Consider the following 23,452-nt stretch of genomic DNA (forward strand, 5'->3'; position numbering starts at 1 on the left):
AGCTCAACTAATATACGTAGAGGAACATTTGTACAGATTGAGAGATATATCATGCAACGCATGTAGTTTGATTAAGTATTTCTTAACAATATCGTTACTTAAATTAAGATCAATATGTCCCTTTTATAGTGTTATCTCTGGAGAAATTGCCAAAAAATGAAACTTAAGTAGAAGATAATGTGTTTTTAATGTCCACATTTAATAATTCAGTTGTAGTTCTCTTTGTACACTTTGCTTTAGGAAAGCATTAAGCTTGTTAAATGAAAAATTGAGTAAGACCAGTATTGAGAATGTGTTTTTTCTGACCTAAGGTTTAAAAATGGTAAGGAAACTTCTAATGGACAGTTTACATCTTCATGGAAGCCATTTTAGTCAAGGCAGATGTCAAGTTAGATGATATTTTGCATCTGAACTTTTGCTTGAGTACTAAAACAAAATATTTTTATTCGCAGTTCAACTTCTTAAATTGTTTTGCATCTCTCTTCTACATTGCCTTTGTGTTGTTCGATATGAAGCTTTTGAGGCAGGTGAGTTCCAAGAACATCCCAAGAATGTTGATGAATCTGTGAAAATAAAGGATTGATAGAAACAGACTTTAGTATTGAATAGTTATTCTAAAACATAAACTTGGCAATTAATGTATTTCACATATATTTTCTTAGAAATCCAGCTTCCATGTTTCAGTTCCCCTAACACTGCAAAATCGTAACAGAGTAGAGTAGTTCTTTCTCTCTGTAGAAATGAGGAATGGTTTTCAAATAAGTTTGATTATTCTCTCACGCGGATGAGACAGGGAAATTTTCATTTCCTCTTTATTTCCTTTTATGTTAGAACATGTTGTTCTCTGTAGTGTTCTTAATGAGAGACTCTTGATGATAGGGTCATGATTAAGTTTATGACTACAGTGAGTGTCTGAGAATAAGTAGAAGTAAAAATAATTTTTAATTGGTATTTTAAATCAACTCTCACACTCAAATGCATGAAAATCAGGTATAAGGAAAATATTTTTGCTCTAAACATTAGGAGCATTACAACATGACCTTCAGCTCAAGACCTCTGTTACTCTAAAGTGGTCTCTAGCAAAACACTTGACATATCCATACCAGACAACATTTGTGACATTGCCTGTACTTTCCGGTAATATCAAGAAGAAAAAGCATAGAAAAAAATTCAGTATTTAGCTCTGTGATTGTCATTGGCATATATTAAATATGCATTACCCTTCATTGTACTTGGTGTACTGTTTCCAAGATACATCCAGATGCACAAAATATTTAGACTACTAACTCCTAATTAGTCCTTTTCAGCACCCAGCAAAGGATGGGAAATAGATCATCTATGATTTTCATGTTCTATTGCTAAGTTTGTTAGGTTGACCTTTATTTCATGCTGTAATAACTTAGAGTGTTACTAGAACACAGAGAATTGCAAATGATCATAGGTTCATCACAGTTCTATTTTTTTTCTTCTTTCTTTGAACTTAAGAGCTTGGCCACTTTGCTGATAACTTCGCAGATCCTCAACCAATTTGCAGAATCCTTGCTTCCTTACTGGCTCCAGAAGAGATACAACAGGAGGATGAAGAAACGCATGTGTTCCCAGAAAACTGATATGGATCTGTCATTAGCTGACCAAGTCAACATGGAGAAAGAAATGGGAACCTATTTGGTACGTTGTGCTACTGTAAAAGGGTTAAAACTTCTCTGGGCTGTAGTTGACAGAGGCATCAGCCAACGCAAACAAAAATATTTCTGGCTGCCTGGCCTGGAGGCTTATTTCCATCTTCATCAGTGTTGCTGGTAGTATTGTTTATGCATCTGTATGATATCGTGGATCAAGAAGTGGAAAGAGTGCAGAATTCCAGTGACACCAGAATAAAAGGGAAGGAATGAACAGCTGTATCTGGTGTGACCTAACCCCATGTCACTGGAAAGTAACCCAAAGGCTACCAGGATGAGTAGGCTAGTATAGGGAAGAGGGAAATTATTTCTGTTTTGGTTTGGCTTTGCAGTGGTACTAGTTTAAATCGTCAGTTAAACTAGAGCCTGAGAGAGAGCACTCATTTCTGGATGGGGCCAGAAATGGAGGACAGAAGAAACCAGCTCTTCAAAACAATACTCCTGCAGGAAGCTCTTGCCTCTTGAAACCACAACTTTGGTATTCACTGTCTTCTTGGTTCTGTTCTTGACCACCTCCTACCCAGTACAATTTTTAATTGTATTTAGCAGACTTCATGCAATTCATTACTTAAAATTCTAAAGGAATTTACACAGTGGCCATCAATGTGTATATTAAGGCCTTACAGACTAGCTGACAACTTGATCAGATGCTGCAAGTGTAGTCATAAGAGTCTTAATACTTTATGATTTATGCTTTTACAGAATAAGAAGTACATGTAGATAAGTGTACCTTTGATGTAAAAGGCAGACAGTAGCAGTTTGAAATTTGGAAATAATACAATAGCAGATTCTTCTCTTCCTGCGTGAAGTGCCATGAAATGGGAAAATGAGAAAGAAATATCACCTTTCAATTTAAAAACTGTTCAAATGCATTCCTGTGAGAAGGTTGGTATTTCCCACGTTTGATACAGATGTGGATAAATTTAGACAGCCTGTCTGTCTTGCAGTGGAGAACACAGCAGAAATCCCTGCATTAGTGTCTGAGTTGGTAAATCAGCACAGTCCAGCATGGCACCTGCATGTTGCCCAGCACAACTCCCAAAGTTGTGTGTCACACAGATAAGCTCTGCCTCTTAGACCTGAGCTGACTTCTGATTCTCAGCTGTCACATACAAAGCCAGTGTGGTGTCTTGGAGTCACATTGCCCAGTGCTTCTTTTGCAGAGCTGGATCAAATGAATCTGCACCTGTTGTACTGTTGTGCCCTGAATAGTTTTTCACGGGGATCCAAGAGGTCAATTGTAGAGTTAGGACTTCACCTTGGATGTGTCCACTGCTAGCCTCAGTTTCAGTTCTAAATACTGAATAATCAATGCCTTAATTTTATATTCAATCTAAAGATTATTATTTTGCTGTACTTGTGAATAAACGATATTAGCTCACTGATTTGTTTGCAAGTGGTGAGCTGTCAGCAGGCAAGAATATTTCTAAAATTAAAACTGTCACAAGGGGGAAGCATTTGACTGTTTAGTAACTGAGGTGTCTTGACAGAATTCTGTGTTTCAGTCTCTTTTGTTTTCCTTCCTTCTTTCACATACTCTTCAAAATTTAATTCTCTATTGCTTTTGTCCTCATTCTCACTTACTTTTCAAATATCCAGCCCTTAACCCTGTTTAAGATGTAAAAACATCTTGCAGTAATTTTTAATTAATTTTTTTTTCAATTTCTGGATCACTTCTCTAGTTACTTTTCTCCCTGAATCTTTTCCTTGGTTTTGTTTCCTTGATGCTATAGCTGATCTTGTGCCTGCCGATTTCACAGTTACAAATTTCTTTAACATTGTCTCAGACTTCTGTTTTTCTACACAAAGTTTCATAAATTGAGTAGGAGAAAAATAAATACTTATTTACTTCATACTCTGCTATTCTAAAAGCCAGTAGGTATTGGGCAAGGAAATGAGAAGAAGAGTGTGAGGAAGCACTGGGAATACTGTGCAGTTACCAGAAGGAGGAGCACAAAGGAAAGCTCTCTCTGTCTGGAATGATTGTCTGAGAAAGTGGTAGCGGTAACAGATGTGTGGCTGCCATTCCAGTGAGTGTTCCTGCAAATGTCCCTAAGGAAGATTTTAGTAAAGTTTAGAGTTTGTACGAAATGTTTCTGAGGAAAAGATCTTAATGGCTTTAAAAGTTCGGTAGCTCTTCCTGGTCTGGTCTGCAGATTGGTTTGTGAGACCCAACTATACTGTGCAATTTGAAAATGAGCTCAAGTGAAAAATGCCGCTAATGAGTACCCCATGTTGATTTCTGAGCTTGCAGGCTTCTAATGCTTCTCTCTATTTCCTAGGGGAAAAAAGCACTAGGTGTTAGAGAGGCCAGTCAGGTTAACACCTGTGATGATCAAAAAAGGGTAGATTACCATGTGTCCAATGCATGGAGCCAAAAACACTTTTATGTGGTTGTTGTAATAATTTCAGTTACTGTCAAGTCTTCATGATTTCAGTTTTCAGAGAGGACAATACATGTGTCTGTGTAAATACAAGATCACTAGATCCCAGTTAAACTTTTGTGTGGTGTTTCACCATCCTTTGTTTATGAACACTTTTTCTTTAAAAGCAGTTAGTTTGATTCTTCATAAAAAATTGCTGCAATCATAGCAAACTGTTATCAGTATGACAAAACTAATATGCAAATATATGATCACTTACATGTGAATATTTAATCAGCATTTAAGTGTCCACATTCTTGGTTTAAAGATCAGGTGATAGACCTGTTGGGATTTGGTAAATAGGGTTTTTTGTTTACACTATTTGTTGATTTCAGATGTCAGTGCTGCCTTGTAGATTTCAGCCTTCAAGTGGGCCACTAACTCTATCCTACCCATTTTTAAATAAACAAGCATAAATACCAGGAAAGTGTTACCTATCTACCAACCCACCATTCTGGTTAGGTCTTTCATGGATGGTCTGAAGTGCTAGGACTTCTATTACCACAGTGCTTCAGGAGAATGTTTTGGCAGTTTAAATGCACGGTGCTGTTTTCCTGTTCTTCACTGTTCCTTCTGTTACTGTTTAACTGAGATGCTCAGGAACCTGGATAGGTTGAATGTGTTTATGTAGTTAATTCATGTAATAAGGATAGGAAGGGTGACTTGTAGAAAATGCATTGGGCAGAAGGAAAAAACTGGACCTCCCCTTATAAGAAGTTTTTAGTGATTGAATAATTCTACATTAATTAGATTTTTAAAATGGTCTTGTTTACTATCAGCAGTTGTTTCCAAGCAAGTGATTTGGGATGAGGAAACATATTTACAACTGTAGTATTATTCCTGGTTTTTTTAATGATTTTAATTTCTTTAATCTTCAAAGTTGTTCTTATATTTACTTTGTTTTTCAGGGTACTTTTGATGATTACCTGGAGTTGTTCCTACAGTTTGGCTATGTGAGTCTTTTTTCATGTGTTTACCCACTGGCAGCTGTCTTTGCAGTGTTAAACAACATCACAGAGATATACTCTGATGCCTTAAAGATGTGCAGAGTTTACAAGCGTCCATTTGCAGAACCCACAGCGAATATTGGTGTTTGGCAGGTAATTTTGGTGTCATTTTTTCTATTCTGTTGTTTAAAAGAGGTTTCAACAACAGTATTAAAGCTTTATGTTTGTCCCACGAGCCTCTTTAAAGTTCAGTAGGTACTTTGTTCTCTTCAGTGCCTTGGAATATAATTTATCCAGCTGTATATCTCGGTGATATTTTTGGTGGGGTTTTTGACCACATCTCTCAGTTGCCTTGGAAAAGAAAGCAAATCTTTCCTTTAGTTCTTGGCTATGTTTTGTACTCCTGTTGCAGCTTCAGCAAAGCAAAGCTTCCAGATACTGCCTATTATTCTTTGTAGCCATTGTATTTTAGAAGTGGTAACTTCTGATGCAATCTCAGAAGTGTGGAGCTCAGTAGTGGTTTCAAAAGAAATGGAAAAATAGGTAGGTAGTGGGATTCCTAAGACATGCTTGTGGCCTGTGCCCTTGTGGTTACTGGTACATGTAAAAATAATTATAGTATTATAAAATATTATAAAATTAATTATAAAATAACCTGGATCTGTGAGCAGGAGCTGGAAGTTTCTGCACAGCCTGAACACTGAATTCTATCTAAACAATTTCATGGTAATTGTACTGGATCAAGTATTTTCTTTCATTAGTTGTTTGTCCATGCAATCATGCTGGCACCAGCTAATTTGGAGCTCATTGAGTGTGCTGCATCATTGAGTGTGCTGCATCAATGAACTGATCCTGACCAGAGTTTTCTGGAGTGACTAAGTTGCATCAAGAAACTTTAATATTCCATAATAGCAGTGGCTTGGTAAGGGATTGTGAAGTTGGTTGGGGGACCTTTCTAGGCAATGATCCATATTCTGGTTTTATTTAGCAAGCTTTTTAGTGTTGCGTAATTGAGATAAAGGGCACAATGAACTAATGGATTATTTAATTTGGAGGGGTTGTAAATGTTATCACATAAAGCAAATGAGAGGTGAGAAATGAAATCATGAAACCTCAAGTGCAACATACTATACAAACATGAAAACCAAGGATTCTGAGCAATGTTCATTAGACATATACATTGATATTAATGAAGTGGACTTAGAGGTGAAGTCTTTTAATAATATGTCATTAAAATGTGTGTATTATAATCTGATTGCATTTTTACATGGGACGTACTTTCTCAGTCCAAATCTATGCTGCCAACATTTTAATGGCATAGCTGCATTGACCAGTGGTGTAACCACCAGAATAAGCAGGCTGTGGTCGTAACTCACAAGCATAGGTGCAGGTATATTAATAGCATTTGGTTTTGCTAGGAGAATGTATTTAATTTAATGGAATAGGCTGAAAAATTGTAACACTCTACTGGTACAATAATTTTATTTTATGGTGTCATTTTTTAACTAATTGCAGAAATGAATTTGCTTTGTGAATAAAAAATAATAACTAAATTTTCAAGTCATCCATTGCATATGGGAAATTAGAGCATTTGCTGAAAGATTGCTGTTAAAGGAATGCTAGAATTATTCTATCAGGTGAGCTGAGTCACTAAGTTCGTGTCAAGGAGGAAGTTATTTCTGCTAATTCATTGTGACAGTTGCTACAATTCTATGCCACTGTTTCTATTTCAGACAGGACCTTGGAATAAGTAACCATTATATTGCAAATGTAATTGTTAAGCTGTATTAATATTTTCAGACATTTTGTGGGAGCTCTATAGGGAAGAACATCTTAGACTTGTGCTATGGCATGTGTTTAAATGTAAATTTTTCAACAAATCTCAAGTGGTTGTGATTTGAAAGAGGCATCCTGAACCATTCTTATTTTTTCTCTTACTTGACATTGAGACAGAACCTCCAAAACCAGTATTAGGACTATTAGTTCCTCTTGGAATTTTACAGTTTTCCCTTTATACTGAAATAGATTTGTTTAGGAGTACAACTGTAGATGAGTGCTTATTCTTTCATGTGTTCAGTTTACAACCTTTTTGGGTCTTGTCAAGCTGATGAGGTCTGGATGTGCTTCCCAAGCAAGTTTTATGCCATAGAGTTCAAAAGAGAAAGGAAAATGAAAAGTTTAACTAATGGGTGTTCTGAGGCTTTAATGAAGAGAGAGGTATTGTCCAGAGCAATTTTGGGAGTAGTAAGTTAAAGGTAATGGTCATAATTGTAAATATATCTGTGTTTTATTTCAGTTGGCCTTTGAAACTATGAGTGTAATATCAGTTGTTACTAATTGTATACTGATTGGAATGTCTCCACAAGTGGATGCCCTTTTCCCAGACTCAAAAATGGACCTTGTTCTGACTGTGGCATTGGTAGAGGTAAGTCTGCCTTCAAACAGTGCATGTTTTGGCAAATAACACAAACACCAGTGAAAATGTTAGCAGGAAGTAGACTTTCCCTCACGTCATATTAGAAGGAAATCAAGATTCCTGTATCAAAGAAGTGTTTCAAAGTCTTGCTTTTTGATTTCTTTCTCTGCTGTGTTTTTTATTTACTGTGAATGCTGTTGCCATACTTTCCCATGCATTCCCAAGATACCGTGCTTTGTTGCTTTGTGTACTTTCAAGTATTTAGTAGTGCTATTTCAAGAAGCAAAATAATCACATTTCTGTGAACTGGCTATTTCTCTGCTTGGGTTGTGACCCCAGCATATCTTAAAAAGACTTCCTACATAATCTTTATGGATGTATCCTGTGGGGCTTATCTGAAACAACTATATGTCATGACTATAAATATTTGTGATTCTAACAGCATTTGGGTTTAATCTGCTAATTCCGTGTAGTAAGCACATCAGTGTCATTCCTTTTGAGACATGGAGGGATGACTGTGGGCATTTTACATAACTGAAATTGCAGGGCTTTGCCAATATAAATCTTTCCTTCAGGGTTTTCTTGACTTTTACCATTATTGTATTTCAGCTTTTAGGAACTGGATTACTTTTCTCACAGAAAAAGGTCTGGATTGTGTATGTGTAGTTACTGAAGTGCATCATCTGCAGTTACAGAGGTGCATCAGGAGCACGTATTTCTTTGTTTTTCTTTTTGCAGGTGTTACACAATGAATTATGAGCTTGCTTTGAGTTTTATTTTCCAAGCCTTAAGGTTTGCAGAGTTAACTGTAAATACGAATCATGTTCACTGGCTTGCTGAAGTTTGAGTCTACAGCAGTGCTGTGTACTCTTCTATTATGCATGTATGAACATTTATGTTAACCTCAGTGAAGTGTTTTAATATAAAACTAATTTAGCAAATTAAATGTAATGATATGGCTCATTACTGGACGACATATCTAGAGAGATCATATTGTGAAAACTGGATGAGTAAATGCAAGCAGTATGGATTTCTGGCAGCTTAGAGATGGGGCTGTTTTTGCCTTTGTTTGCTGTGTATTATCCTTTTATCTGTTTAAATGTGAAGCTGCTTTTTGGTCTCTAAGCAGACCTCTGTTTCTTGGTAGGCCAAAGGAGAATGCCAGCATTTTTCTCTAAAATTTAAATTCTGCTTATATGCAACCCTGTAGGGAACAAGAGTTGCAGCATAATAATTAGGTAGCTCTTGGAACTCCTTAACGTGGTATCTCAAATTATCTATAAGTGCTGTGGAAAGGGAGGGAAAACAACGAGAAGAAAGTTTGGAGGGAAAAGGTAAATTAATACTGAGGGGAGGAGAGGGGGAAAATGTTGTCTTATATAGAGAAACAACTTTGGTGAAGACCACCAATATGTAATTAACATTGTATGAAAGCACTGTTGGAGGCCCAATGCTAGATGAGCCAGAGGAAATGAAAGGTAACCATTTGTTTAAAGAAAAAACAAGTTTTCTCTTATTATTCAGCTTAATTTTAAAAAACCAAAACAGCCGAACCAAACAAGCCATAATGCACTGGTCAGAAAATGTCTATTTAAAGAAGTTTTAATCAAACATATCCAGTCAGACATACCCAGTATGCTTTATGATTGTAAATATGATGCTCTGATTTACTTTTTTTTTTTTTTGTGTGTGGTTGTTGTTATTACCAGCTATTTATTGTCTGAGAAAACACAGAGATACAAAACCAATGTGTGAGTCTTACAGTATGTTTCTGGAACATAACAAGCCATGTGATTTTTTTGGAATGTTATTGGTTATAAACATTCCATGAGAAATGTAAAACTTTTGCAGTCTCCATAAGGACACTCTTTCAGTACATTTTAAACAATATTTAACAACTTCACAGGTGTGGGGTTTGGTTTTTTTTTTTTTTGGTTTTTTTTTTTTTTTAAAGAGACGCCGAATAGCTGAGGTTGTGAAATATGACAAAAAGTTTTGTAACACAAATTTTGAACTTCCTAGAGTCCAAAAGAGTTCTCCAAAGTGAAACACATTTTATACAGAAATATAATTAAAAAAAAACTGTATGGAAATTAACACAGCAAACATGAGTTTTATTTCTGTTAAAAATGGTTTCAGTTGTGTTGACAGTTAAACGTTCTCAGTTACAGAAATTTTTTTTATCAGAGGTTCTGTTGTACTATTTCAGGTTAAAACACTGATTACAAAAGGTTGAAAGAAGGGAGGATTACTGGATGCTGTGGGGCTATGAACAGCAGCAGTGTAGATTTATGTCAGTTTCAAGAGATGGGGATGTTTTTGCTTTTGCTTCCTGTATATTTGCTCCCATCTTATCTGTTACACTGGGACTTTCTTTTATCTGGTGCATGATGAAACAGATTAGGGAATTGATGTGGGAGAAGCTGTCTGACCCAGTTCACTGGGGAGCAGGGCAGAAGCAGCTGTGTGTGGAAGACATGCAGTAGTGCTGTGGCAGTATTCCCATGCACCTTTACTCTATTTATTAATGATTAAACTCTGAATTTCAGTTGTAAAGAAATATTCAGGAACAGAATATATTACATTAAACTTATAGGACAAATTTGGTGCATATACAGTACCTCAGTGTCAAGGCAGAAAAAAATTCAGATGTGTCAGGGTGTTGATAGAAAAGTGTTTTAGATCACCTAGTAGAGATTCAGAAAAACATGATACAGGTGAGTTATTTTACTTTCTGATGTTTGCTGCAGGTGAAGATGAGCATTTTACAGTGTGTTTATGCTGTCTTGACAGCATCTTGGCAGGCAGTTTGAAAATGTTAAGAGAGAAATTTCTTTGAGTTGGCTATGTCTATTTTCACATGTTCTGTTGATGGGGTAACCTACTTAAATCTTAGCTGTCTTTAAGTATTTTAATCAGTTTTAAGTAACTGGGACTCCAGTTGAGTATATATATCTGTTTGATACAAAGCTAAACAGAAAAGCACTATAGCTGTCAAAGCCAAGAATTAGCAATGTCCTGATTTTTTTTTTTCAAAAGATGCTAGTGATTTTAATAATACTAATACTCTTCAAATGAAAACAGTTTACATGGCAACATTTAACACCACCCACTACTGAGGTAACAAAGAACTGTGTGATATTCTTGTAAGCATTCTGTACCCAGCCCCTACAGATTTATGCTAAATATTTTTTTTTCCATTAATAACTCTTAACTCTAGTGCTGTCTGCATTTTTGGTGGGAACATATATATTGTGTGAGCAAAGTAAACGCTAATTAGACTACCATAGAGTAGTAACAATTTCAAAATTATAGCAAGCATTAAAATAATAAAATACAATAATATTTTTTCAAGTGTTAAGCCACAGATTTTTTTTTTTGAACAGTTGACCTATTTTCATCAATTCAACATCTGCTTCCATGGCAACATGATTTGAACCAGGAGCAGAATGATGAAACTCCCCTCGTTTACTTATGGATGGATGCTGATTGCAGCCAGTGCAGTTTTCAAACAAAAAGTAGTATCTGAATGTCCTTAAAGCAGGAAACAATAAATCCTTATTAACATAATTTAAAAATAGTTATATCACATAGTGTGTTTAGCTATTCAGACTTCACCATAAACACATAATTCTGGTGTGAATTCAGGTGCAAAGTAGGACATTATGAGCGTGCGTCTGTGCTTGTGTGAAAGTGTTCCAATCACTTCTGACTGCCTGCACTGATTTGAACCAAAAAAAAAAGGGAAATATCTCTGAAGAAACTCCATGTATAGTTAGGGAAGTAGGTTAAAACAAGTATAGCCTTAATTCTGCAGTGCTTTTTAAATTTTCTTTGCAAAAATTGTTGACAAAGAGTTTTGTTCCTGATGACTGCTGTTTCTTTTTAATGTAGACTCTGATAAATTTGGAATGCTAATTAAGTCAGTGTCAGGACTACTATGAAAGTTGAGTTCAAGAAATCACTTGTATGTACAACTCTTAAGCAGTGATCTTTGCTTTTAACAGTTCATCAGTAGTGGTGTTTTGAAGCAGTAGCTGTGAAGTACAGCTTATCATGAATGTATCCTAGTCTCCAAAAGCAACTCATGTATCTAGCACTGAAGTGTAGTAAACTAATGGAAAGGTTTTTTGCATAAGTGCACTTAGCCTGGATGTTCTACATAATTGAGGCGTTTGGGAATTTGCTTGGAAATACTAAGTTGAAATGAAGGTCCTTGTTGATAATGGTAATATAAAATCTGATATTACAGTCTAGAAATACGATTTTGGGAAGAATGTAATCAGCTCTGCTATAGATGAAGATGAGGGCCTTTGCATAGGGACATGGCTGGTGTATTTGTAGTAAACATGGCTTAAACAACTGGTCTTTGTTGATCTAATTTCATGGTGTCCTCATAAGGACATAGATCTTCACGAGCATCATAGAAAAACCTGTATTGAAAAGTCAGTTCTGAAAGAAGTATTGAGTTGAATAAGGGAAGTAATCCTTTCTAAAGCTTTGTTTTCTCTGCTGAGAAGGAGCTGATGGTCCATTTATAAAAGGCTGGAAAGCAAGAATCATAGTGTGTCAATAAAGCCGATCCAAAATCAAAGTGATTGAAAGTTGCCTGGTATACAGCTTTTCTATAGAATTCAATCTTATTAAGTGTATTTTTTCATCAAAGGCTCCCTGGTGTAGAGTAGAAGCTCTTTGAGGTTCTGCTCAACAGTCTTGATTGAATGGCCCCAACACTCCTTCAGCTCAACAGAAAGCTTGACAGTTGTTTCTGAAATGATGTGCCAGAGAAACTGGGAAAAACTACCAGAGTCAAGCAGTTTGGATTCTAGTAGATGACAAGGTATATTTATCATCTAGTTCTGGGCATTACTGTACTTTGTTCTACACAAACTTGAAAATTAGTAAATGTTGCATCCTGAGTGTGGTTGAAGATCTTTTGAATCCACTTTCTGAGCAAAAGCAATTTTAGGTGGATTGTTATGTCAAAATTAAAGTTTTTTTCCCTTTTTCTCCCCCCTTTTAAATTCCTTAAATGTTTTGTGACAGATTTCAGTGCAATCTGTTTTCTCCTGATAAAGTTGGGTAATTTTGTTTCTAACAAAACAGTTCTAGTTGAATTATTTCCTGGCAGTAATGCACACAACTCCATTCTGGCTGGGTGGAAATGAGGGATGGTCCTGCATGGTATAGCGTTCAGTATGTGTGGAGCAAATAGTTTTGTTCATGTAGAGCTCATGAGTTTGTGAATTAGAAGATATGCTAAATATACATTTATGTAAGGGCCAACTTAATGTAGTAAAGGAACTGGGAAAAATGCAGAAAAATAGGCTGCATCAGCATACACACATGTATAAATCCTTTGACACTAATGGAGTTATAGAAGTGCAAAAGTTGAAGCACAACAGCTGTGAGTAAAGTGGTTTTTTGCTAAATTATTTCCGTGTTACTGACAGGTACTAATGTAGCATTTAGAAGCTGCAGAGTTTCACATGTGGAATCAAAGAGCACTGCAGGAAGGGACCTCTGGAGATTATTTGCCCAAACCTTCTGTGGAAAGCAGGACCCCTGGATTAAGTTCTCTGTGTCTTTATCAAGATAAGATAAGACTTGAATACTTCCAGAGAGAGAACCACTTCTCTGGGCAGTTCTGTTCCACTGTTTAATTGATCTCATGGCAAATAATAGGGTTTCTTTCTTATGGGAAGAAAACGATTTCTCTGGTGCAATTTATGGCTTATAACCTCTTACTCTTTTGCTCTGCATCTTTGTGAAGAGGGTACCTCTGTCTTGTTGGAAACTGTTCAATGCCTGTTAGGCATTGGAAGAATGTGATTAGATCTTACCCAACCTCCCAAGCTTTCTCTTATTTAAGTGTAGCAAACTCAGTTTCTTCAAACCTATTCATGGCTCTCCAACAGGCCCCCTCCAAGTTTTCTGTCTGCTTTCCAAGTTACCAGTGCCACTTAAAAATGTGCTTTTCATGTGCACTTATCCCTTTATGTCTTTCTGCTAATTGCGGTGTGTATTCGTTCTTTGTCTTCAAACTCTTTGCTCTTTAATCAGGGAAAATAATTTCTGGGAATGTTTGGCAACTCTTTTAACTTTCTTAACGCTAAAATGTTTTTGGCAGCAGTCTTTAGGTATCTCTCTTTCCATGTGTTAATTCTCTTTTGTGGTGATGTGTTTTTTCCATACTGGCATGCATGCACATATACTACATTTATAAGCCAAGCAGTTTCTCAGTTTTCTGGTATAACTGTAAGGTAGAATATTTAATGGTAAATATTTCATGTGTGGTTTAAATTTCTTTCTGATAGTTAAATATATATGAAAAAAAAATTGATTATTTACCTAGAAGGAATAAATATTAATTTGGGGGTTTAATTTAAATCTGTTTTTCGAAAATCTTTCATGCTAAGGTACAAACCTTACCGACAGCTTTACAGTTCATTTTTGGGAAAATACTTGGTAATTTAATTCATCAAGTATTTTATTTCAGTGAAACACATACCATAGCCAAGACTTATCTGTGCTTGCACTTGTGGTGAAAATGGGAAAACATAGGAGAATGGAAAAATGCACTTTATGCAACTTGTGTAATTATTTAGTTAATTGTTGTATACATGCATAAAATAATTCTGCAGCATTACTAATTCTGACTATTAGAAAAGGTTAATCCAAAACACTAGTGATTTCAAATAACATAATGTTTCTGTTGGAATACCTCTACCTCAGCTGTGAACGTGTACTTAATATATATAAGAAACTGTATCTAAAAGCCCTCCTTTAAAAAACTGATATGTATGTTTTTATTTTCCTAATGCAGTACAAAATAGTGTTGATTTTTTTTATTCTGTGCTAGACAGGTAAGCCACTGCAGTTTGGTTTGTTCCTAGAATTGGAATTGTGAGACATAAAAATAATTTGATATTTTAATTTCAAGTTGAAACCCTAGCAAAAATTACCAGTAGTTGTTGAATAGCCTTGGTGTAAGACTTAATGGAATCTTCTAAAGCTATAAAGACTTACATAAGAACTATGTCTGAAGACATAACAAATTCTACTGGGTCTTTATTTTACTGTTTGGCAAGATTTTAAGAGTGAAAATGAGCTCAAATATCAGTGCATTTTATATTCATGTTACTTTGAAAAAGCTTCTTGCAATTGTAGGTTTAGTTTGAATATGAAGTGAAGAAATATTTTAGATAAGTTATTCTTCTGAGATACGGGAACAGCTTGTTCTCAGGGGTTTTTTTTCTCACCTTTCAGATGTGGGGAAAGATTTATGGATTTGTCTGTAAAAAATTTTATAAATGTTTGCTGCCTCAAGAAGCCTCCTGGAACCATATCAATTAGGTTAAAAAGAAATGCCAGTTTTGCTGGCTGTATATTACTGCAGATTGTGTTTATTTCCAAAATCAAAATTTATCACAGATTTTCTTATTGCCATCTACTGGTCCTTTTGAGATATTCATTCTGATTTAGTGCTGATTTTCTTGGTCACTTCAAATAAAAAAGCTTAATGTCAAAAGTGTGTCAGAATGAAAATAAACGTTAAAAAGTTCAAAGATCTAAGTAAGTTGTGTTCCATAGCTTTCTGCTAGTATAGAAATGAAAATGCATGTTAATGTGTATGCTTAAATAGTCCAATGGATTTTTGAAAGTCTCAGACCTTAAAGCAGTATTTTCCAATTTTCCTCTTTGTGAGTAAGTTTTATTTGTTCCTTCTTAATTTCTTTTCTTTAGTCAGACCCTTCCATTTCCAGGTTCTCAATTTGCTATGTTTGAAATTGAAAAATAATCGTACAAATGAATGAGTTGTGCTCTTCAAACTGTGTACAAACACTGAAATGTGTTAAATATGTGGGAATGTATAGTAATGTCTAGGATAGCAAGAAACCAAGGTATTCCATCAGGTTTTTCAACCCTGATAGCTGGAATGTGTTTATGTATTTTACTACTGTGTCTGCCCCAACTGAAGCATTTTGACAGTAATTTTCATTCCTCACTGACACAATTCAGAATGTGACTTTTATCTTTGAAGAAGACAGTGTACTGAGTGAGGTCAGATCAGGGGTCTTTATAGGCCAGGATCCTTTCTGCAGCAGAGGCCCAGGGAAGAGTAAATTAATTAGTACAGCCAGCTATGTAGTCATGCTCTTTCAAAATTAATTCCCAAAATCTGATGTTTTGTAGTGCAACCTGTCTCATAACTGAAAATTATCTGGCCTGAGCCACCTGTGAAAGCGTGCAGTGCTTTTATACAATGGCATACCTACTTTTTCAAAAGAATTTGGATTATGCTATAGTAGTGTGCTACTAAAGCAACTAATGTTAATATACTCTTGGGTTTATAAGTAATTACCATACATATTGGTTCTATCCTGGATTTCCTACCTTTTCTCTGTGCTTCTTTTCTGTTGTCTTTTCCGTCTAAGAAGGATTTTTATTTCTTAAGCTGGATTCTGCCAGTGTGGTTGTGATATTGTGGTGAAGGTTATGAGCACAGGAAAGCACCTCACTGTGAGAAAACCTTGGAGGTGTCTTAATACAAACAGTGACAGCAAAAAGGAAATACTCCCTTCTTGCTGTCAGCTGGGTGATGGTAGAACAGGGAGCTACAAAAGTATCAGGTGCTAGTTAGCTAAAAGACCTGAACTTTCCAGAAGGGTTATGTTGGGGTTCCTTCAGTAAGAAGCAGAAATGAATGTGTCATTCCACATGAATTACTATTATCTGGTAGATGCTGCTGTATTCTTATTAGGAAGGTTGGATGGGGGAGATATTTTAGGAAATATGAAATATGAAATTTGTTAACCATGCTAATAAGTGCTTCAGAAGTGCCAGCCTGGAAGAACAGCAGCAGAAGACTGAGTAAGAATATTCTTTTCTGTGGGATTGTGCAAGGATGCCAGAATAACAAAACTTCAAAAGGGAGGATGAATAGAGAACAGAGCTTTGGAGACAATTACAAGACATTTTAAAGAATTCTCTAAGAATCAGACTTTCAGATCTCTTTAAAACCCACTTAGCTTAATATTTCCCACAAAGAAGTTTCCTTTAATGTGTAAATATTTCCAGCTCAAGCCTGAATATGCTGAATACACTTCCTTGCTGGCACTTGGAAGTTGAACGTCCAGACAAAAGCCAAGTTAGTACCTATTAATATTAATTGTTTACTTTCCACTTGATTGGGATTAGTAATTGTTTAATGACAAGACAGAGTATGAACGTTCAAAGCATTCTTGCTTCACAACCATTTCAAGACCGGCTTAGCATTTCATGAAGCTGAATTGTTTTGTTTTGTAAATAATGTATTAGTTTATTCTGTTAAATTATTTAAATAATTCTCTGCAAATGCGCTATCTGTAGCTGCCAGCACAAGCCTGAATAATGGCTTTTCCTAGGAATCTGTGAATAGGTAGAGCTATAGGACTCTACCATATTTCTGTTTGTCTCTAATGCAGTTTGCTCCTAGTATGAACAATATAAAGAGTTACTTTATATTGTTCATACTAGGAGCGTTCCTTTTTAGGGACTGCAATGTTTTTTCTCTCCCCAGAGTTTTTTATGAATTCTTTGTCTAACGTGGTATGTTTTGGTTGGTTTGTTTGGTTTTTAAACTGTGTGCAGCATTGGACAATAAATACACTTGGTCATTTGTATCCTCAGATGATTGAGAGTGAAGGTGAGTGGCTCTGAGCATGTAAGGTAGAAAATGTGGGTTTTGCTGCTGCAGCTGGAAAAGAGATGGAGAATAGGAAATCAGTAAAACTGACTATAAATAGTGGGAGGAAATCAGTAAAACTGACTATAAATAGCGAGAGAAAGCCAGTCAAACATGTGTTGAAGCCTCTGTATTGTTGATTAGATATAAACACCTCTTTTACAGAAAGAGTTTTAATGATGTAGTAATGTTGCTCACATGATTTCCAGTTTAAAAATGGCAGAAGAATTTACTTTTATTAAAATTCTTTGCAATAACTTTTAACGTTCTGGTTTGGAGTGTTAAACCTTCTGGATCAGCTTTGGTACTCACATTGTTAACTTTGTGACATACCTGCTCTGTATTGTAGACATGATTAGTAGTAATTTATTGGAAACTTGCAGCATGAGTTCTATAGTCTTTTGTTTAAAAATGAGTGACATTTGTTTCTATAGTTTTTACCCTCCCAACCATTTTTAAAAAAAACGCTCTGAAGCATTACGTGCTTTGTAAAATCTGGATTTATTACAAAAGGGGTTTTTTTCCATTTGTTTTGTTTTTCAAATACCACTTGACACACTTAAATGAAAACTGATTTTGGAAATCAAATTGTGCAAGAAAATACAGTACTGGATTGAACAGCTATAGTGAGAGTTTTTTGGGGCTTTTTAATAGTCTTTTTGAAAACATTGTATTAAACACAGGCTGAAGATGGTTATGAGGCATCCTGGAAAGTAAATGTCAAAAGTGGGGCTTAATTACTTCATTTGTGCACTGAATTTTTATCATACACTGGAAGAAAGTGTCAATCCAGATTTTCAGTCTTCTGATCAGAAGAAATAAGTGAAATTATATGTAATTTTCAAAGGGATTTTTCATTTATTGTGGCAGTGTGCAAGCTGTGAGGTGAGCTCCTGCTTTTTTCATGCTTCGAACAGAGTCCTTTTGAAGTCCTGGGAGATTACTCATGCGTGCCAATAATCAGCTAAATCTCTACAATGAATAATACAAAGGCGATACAGATAGGTGCTGCTGAGAATTCATAAACCATAATATGTTTGATCAGGGTTAGTTTTAGTCAGAGGATTTGTTGCATGATGAAGAGTGTGTGTGTGTGCCTGGTATAGGGATTACAGATAAACCAATGTCAAATACAAGGGTGTCTTTTATTAAACTTGAAATACAGTTTGTGATTCTGCAGTTTATCTGCATCTCAGTGTATTTATTTTCTTTTCAGAAGTTCATAACCACTGAAAAACCTGAGAGAAACTTCTTTTAGAATCCAGTGAAATGGCAATAAACAGTTTATTACAGGAATTGTTTAGACTTTTACAGCTTAGCAAATAAAGTTATCGAATTCAAATACTTTTTTTGTTCTTCTACCTTCTAAGATGCTTTGTTTAAAAGAATAGGTGGTATACTTAGAGTGGTTTGTAATGGAAAAATTATTAACCCCTCTTGAATTAAGTATGTTGAAAACACCTACTTCAGTTCACCTAACATTGATTCCATTTGGCAGTCCTGCTTCACTTCCCATGTAATTTTAGGAGCTAGAGGAGGAAGCAGGAGAAATATGATGGATATTAGTATGACATCTTTCAAGTAGTTTTGATGCCAGTTTAACAAAATAATTCTGTAGAAAGTGTATTACATTATTTTAAAAAATAACATAGAATGTGTATATAGGCAGGATTTGAGGGTAAACTCCCTAGGTGTGAATAAGGAGTCCACAAAACAGACCATAGAATGCCAGTGCTTCTGTCTCTGTTTCACTCCCTGTAATTAGAGAAGACTAAAATTACTTCTAAGTTCTGACTGCAGTCTCTCCTTTAAGAGTCAAAAGCCCAGCTGGTAGCGAGAATGGGATGTAGTCATACTGCTCCCCAAGGAGACAGCAGGTGGAAAAGGGATAGTGGTACCATTATGCTAATAGCTTCATGAACTGGTCTTCTGTAAACTTGGAAGGTTCTGTCACAGCCAAGTAAAACTGACTCTGGGTACGTCAGTAGGAATGAATGGATCTGCCTCTTTAGGATTTCTAGTTATTTTGGTGCTTATCTCAGCAGCTATGTGCAGCACAAAACGTAACTGGTAATTTCCTCAGTAGTTGTGAGACTGCAGTTCTTTGCTAACCTCATGGTCCTTGTATTGGTGTGGCTTGAATAGCAAGTTCTGGATTTGCTGACTATGGGTAGAGCCTTATGTAATTCTGTTGTTCTGTTTTTATGAGTCGTATAAGTTGATCAGGCTTTCCAAGCAACCTCAGGTGCTTTGATGGTTACACTAAGACCTCAGCTAGACAGAAAAATTAACAATAATAGTTGCTGAAGAAGAAACGTTAGGGGTGCTCCTCCTCATATGGGTGCTCTGTTACAGTAGTTTAATAATTTTATTCTGGTATAAATCTTTAAAATGGGATGTTCCAAATACACTGAGTTTTAACTTTTTTTTCATGTCCCCTCCCCTCCCTTCCTAACTGTTCCTGAAGGTGGGGTGAATAACAGCAATGGCAACTTGCTCTTCCTTCCCACCCTCCATGTAGACCAAACTCTGAGATTGATAGTATCTGTAGTTAACACAGTATAAATACAAAATCATTTCTACAGCGATGGATCAAAAGCTATATGTTGTAAAATGTCTTCTGAAGCTGAAGTGTAGGAGTATATATAGCTGCATGATACATTCCTCAAATTTTAGCTAGGGAAGCTAAATGCAAGAATTGCCTTTCTAACAGAAACTGAACAAAAAGGAGGAGGGAATCCAGTTTCCTTTGTAATGTCACATTGCATTAATAATGGCACCTGCATCTTGCTTTGCTCAGCTACTCTCTGAAGACATCTGAGCTGAAGAGAGATCTAGCAAGTGATAGGATATGATCTTGGAAGCCATAGAAAGAGACAGCTGCTTCTTTTTATCCCACAAAGTAATTGTGCCTAATATGTAAAAAAAAAAAAAAGCTATATTGTGGATTCTTTTAAAAATTTGGGGGAAGACAAACAACTTTGTTGACTCTGTTTTGAGCAAAAGGTGCCTCCTGTCTTGTCATTTTCTCTTAGTGTATTGTGTCAAAACATTTCCTCAGTACAATTATACTGATGGATTCTGCTGGTACAGAAGTGTCCTTATGCACGTGTGTGCATTGTATCACACACAATGGTAGCTTCAATATTTTGACAAAAAGTCAAGACTTAGAGATAAATTCATGTTAGATTCCTTGTGCCTACTGCCATCATAGCTATAAACTGTGCCTCTGCCATATGTACCTTTCTAACGTGCTTTATATTACAGAATTTAGCTATATTTGGAAAACCAGTGTCAAAACCATTCATGGCCTGAGAGGGCTACCTAGTGTTTTGGTATGTAACTCAGAAAAAGCTTGACTTTGGCAGGACAGGACTCAAGTGTGCGTCATTCTCCCTCTGCTCCTGTTTCCCATTTTTCATCAGGGAAAACAAGCGTGGCTGTTTGAAGGTGGAGGAGCTGCAGTACCATGTAACAGCTCTGCCGGTCTGGCTGACTGGGGAATGAAGATTCAAAATGTTTTGTAGACCCTGCTTTAAGTTTAGCTTATCTGACTTTTCTGTAGCTGCTCTGAACCACGATCACATAATCTTGACCAGATCCACGATGTACGAGATTGATGACGTGAAGGTTTTCAGCCTTCCAAAGTAACCTATTCATGAGCTTTCTCTTCTGTGATTCAAGAATTTTTAAGCAAAATCTTCCAAGTACAAGGTTAAGCTGGCTAATATGTTTAGTACAGAAAAGTATTAGGTCACAGTTCCTTTCATGATGAGTTTCCAACTGCTGTTTTCTGAATCACATGAACTCATGTCTTTAAACTTTTCCTCATGGGCCAGTTATTTCAAAATACTTCATTTTTCTCTCACCAGGGTTGTCTCTGCTTTTAAAATGATGATACCTGAAACAAGCTACAAGTGCACATATTTCTCAGTATAAAAAAAGTTCAAGTATATCCTCTATTTTATGTTGATGCTCTTTTTAGCATGTCGAAAGGGTTTTTGTCTTTTCTGCTGTAACCTTATACTAAATATTTTTTTTCTGAATTAGTGCTACACGTCTTTCAATGTGTAGCTACGTTGTCTTGCTCATTAGGGCTGTTTCTTCAGTATTTCTGTTCAGTAGGGCTGTCTTTTCAGGTTTTCAGGATTGCTGAGTTTTAATCGTGCTCACTAGAGCGCTTGGATTTCCCCTTGCTTGATATCATATATGCAGTCCTTCAGCAGATTTTCCTGTTCACTCACCAAAATTGTCAGTGAAACTGTTGCACTGGAATCTGATCCATTGCAGATCTTTGTAGGCCCCCACGGAATAGACATTCCAGCCTGATAGTTGCCAATGGTTACTAATGGAGGGCTTTTTTTCCCAGTCATTTGTGTGCTTTCCTAGTCGGTTATTTGATTTAGGGTATTTTGAAAGTGATACAGCTACTATCACTTTTATTGTTGCTTCTGAACCTGCCTTTCAAGTTCATTTCTGCACTATAGTTTTGTTTGTGAATGGTTTTGCAAGGAATTTCCGAAATAAATATTGATACTGATAAACTGATTTCTAGCTATCAAATTACAAAAAAATGTCAGATTCATCCTCTGCCACTGTTCTCTGAATTACAAGCATTTAGTGTTATATCAGGGCATGTGCATTATAGGCAAAAGTCACACAAAAAAGGGTTTATGGGGGCCAAAGAATCAATTTATTTTTGTGTTGATAGTTCTATTGGCACTTGCACTTCCATAGGAGTCCTCCATTTGAATTCTACCTGGTAGGCTGCAGGCTTGTCAGGTGAGAAAAGATAGAGGTCAATTTTGTGAGCTGATGGTGCACTGTCTTCCTAAGCTCATCTCCACTCAGAACAGAAAGGAAGTCTGAGTTGTTCTCAAGTAGGCAGTGTTTGGTGGAATGTGATTAGTGACCTCTCCCAGCAGAGTCTCCTTCATTATCGCGGCAGTGAGATTGCAAATACACCATGATAATGTCACTGAGCTCTTGAGTGATTTAAAATGTAGTTTTTGATCCAGCCAAACAGATAATTCTGTTTCATTAGTACTGCTGAATATGTGGAAATATGTGCCAATACAGAATCTCTGTCCTTTTGGACCCCTTTTCTTATAATAACAATTTGCTGTATTGCTCTGTTAAAGTAAGAGGAGAAGTATGTGGGTGGGAGGTTTTTGCCCATGTTTGCTAATCTAAAATAAAGCTATTTTAAAACTAGATAGCATGCTAGTCTTCTGTTGTGAAATGTTAGCATAATATTTAGGCATTTTTGACAATATTAAGTCTGGTGGTGTGTGAAGCTGAGCTGCTTCAGATAAAGTCTCTGATGCATTGGCAATGTTTGGCCAGTTGTAATGCAAATCACTGCCACAAGCATAGGTCAGTGTTGGTGGTTCGCTGACTAGTACTTAGAAATAGAGAATAAATACACGTAAGGAAGGGAAAGGAAATGCAGTAACTTAAAATGAAAAGAACACAAGCATTCATTTATGATTCTGGTAATCAAAGGGCTTAATTAGGTGCTAGTGTGTGGTGGAGTTCATTATCTCTGTATGGGCATACTTGTTAAAAAATCATAAAATCTGTAGAGTTCTGTCACATTATGCTAAATTAGTTTTATACCTTTGACAGTTCTATTCTGTGTTGATTATTATGTTTTTATCCCTGGATTCAGTAACAAAGCCACTGGTCATGCTTAAGATAAATAAGCTTGTCATCTTCAATGAATAGCTTTCAAAAGAGATTGTAGATAGGCTATTAGTGGCTCACCTTTAGTTAGGAGGTCTTATGAGAGTAAGATTTTTATCCTGGAAAGGGGGTGCACAGAAACTCTGAACATGGTAGGTCTCACGGTTGTTTTACCACTAGAGGGCTTATTTGTATAACAGTGAATAGTGTGCTGGAGAAGGCTGCCTTGAGACAGCTTTCTGATTCTTCATACAGTCCAAGAAAAACGTATGGAAGTGTGACATTTGGGGGTTGGAGATCGGACTACAAAGTTAAGAGTATAATGAACTATCTAGTTCTTCTAAACTCAGAAAATGAAATAAGAGATTGTATCTCAATCTCAACTAGACATAGAGGCTGATTAAAAGTAAAAATAGATTGGATAAAATACATTCAAATGTCCCATCAAATTATGTATTTTAAGAGTTTTGCTGTTTATTTCACATCTGCTTAAAGCACCTATTTGACAGAACTATGCATTTTTTAAACATCAGTTGCATTGTCTTGGTTTCTACTTTTCTTTTGGTTTTCATCAC

At 36.1% G+C, this 23,452-nt stretch overlaps 1 protein-coding gene across 3 annotated transcripts in view; it reads left to right on the top strand.

Moving 5' to 3' along the window:
* The window catches only part of ANO10 (anoctamin 10), a 134,731-nt gene that overhangs the window by 26,889 nt on the left and 84,390 nt on the right, over positions 1–23,452 (top strand). For all 3 annotated transcript variants that reach the window (XM_085051210.1, XM_085051209.1, XM_085051211.1), the window contains exons 8-11: positions 453–527; positions 1,486–1,668; positions 5,011–5,202; positions 7,346–7,474. In XM_085051210.1, coding sequence (XP_084907336.1) covers positions 453–527; positions 1,486–1,668; positions 5,011–5,202; positions 7,346–7,474 — 579 coding nt within the window. The remainder of the gene's footprint in view (positions 1–452; positions 528–1,485; positions 1,669–5,010; positions 5,203–7,345; positions 7,475–23,452) is intronic.

The sequence above is a fragment of the Lichenostomus cassidix genome, chromosome 2, assembly GCF_008360975.1.
Source record: "Lichenostomus cassidix isolate B80296 chromosome 2, HeHo_3.0, whole genome shotgun sequence".
Classification (NCBI taxonomy): Eukaryota; Metazoa; Chordata; class Aves; order Passeriformes; family Meliphagidae; genus Lichenostomus; species Lichenostomus cassidix.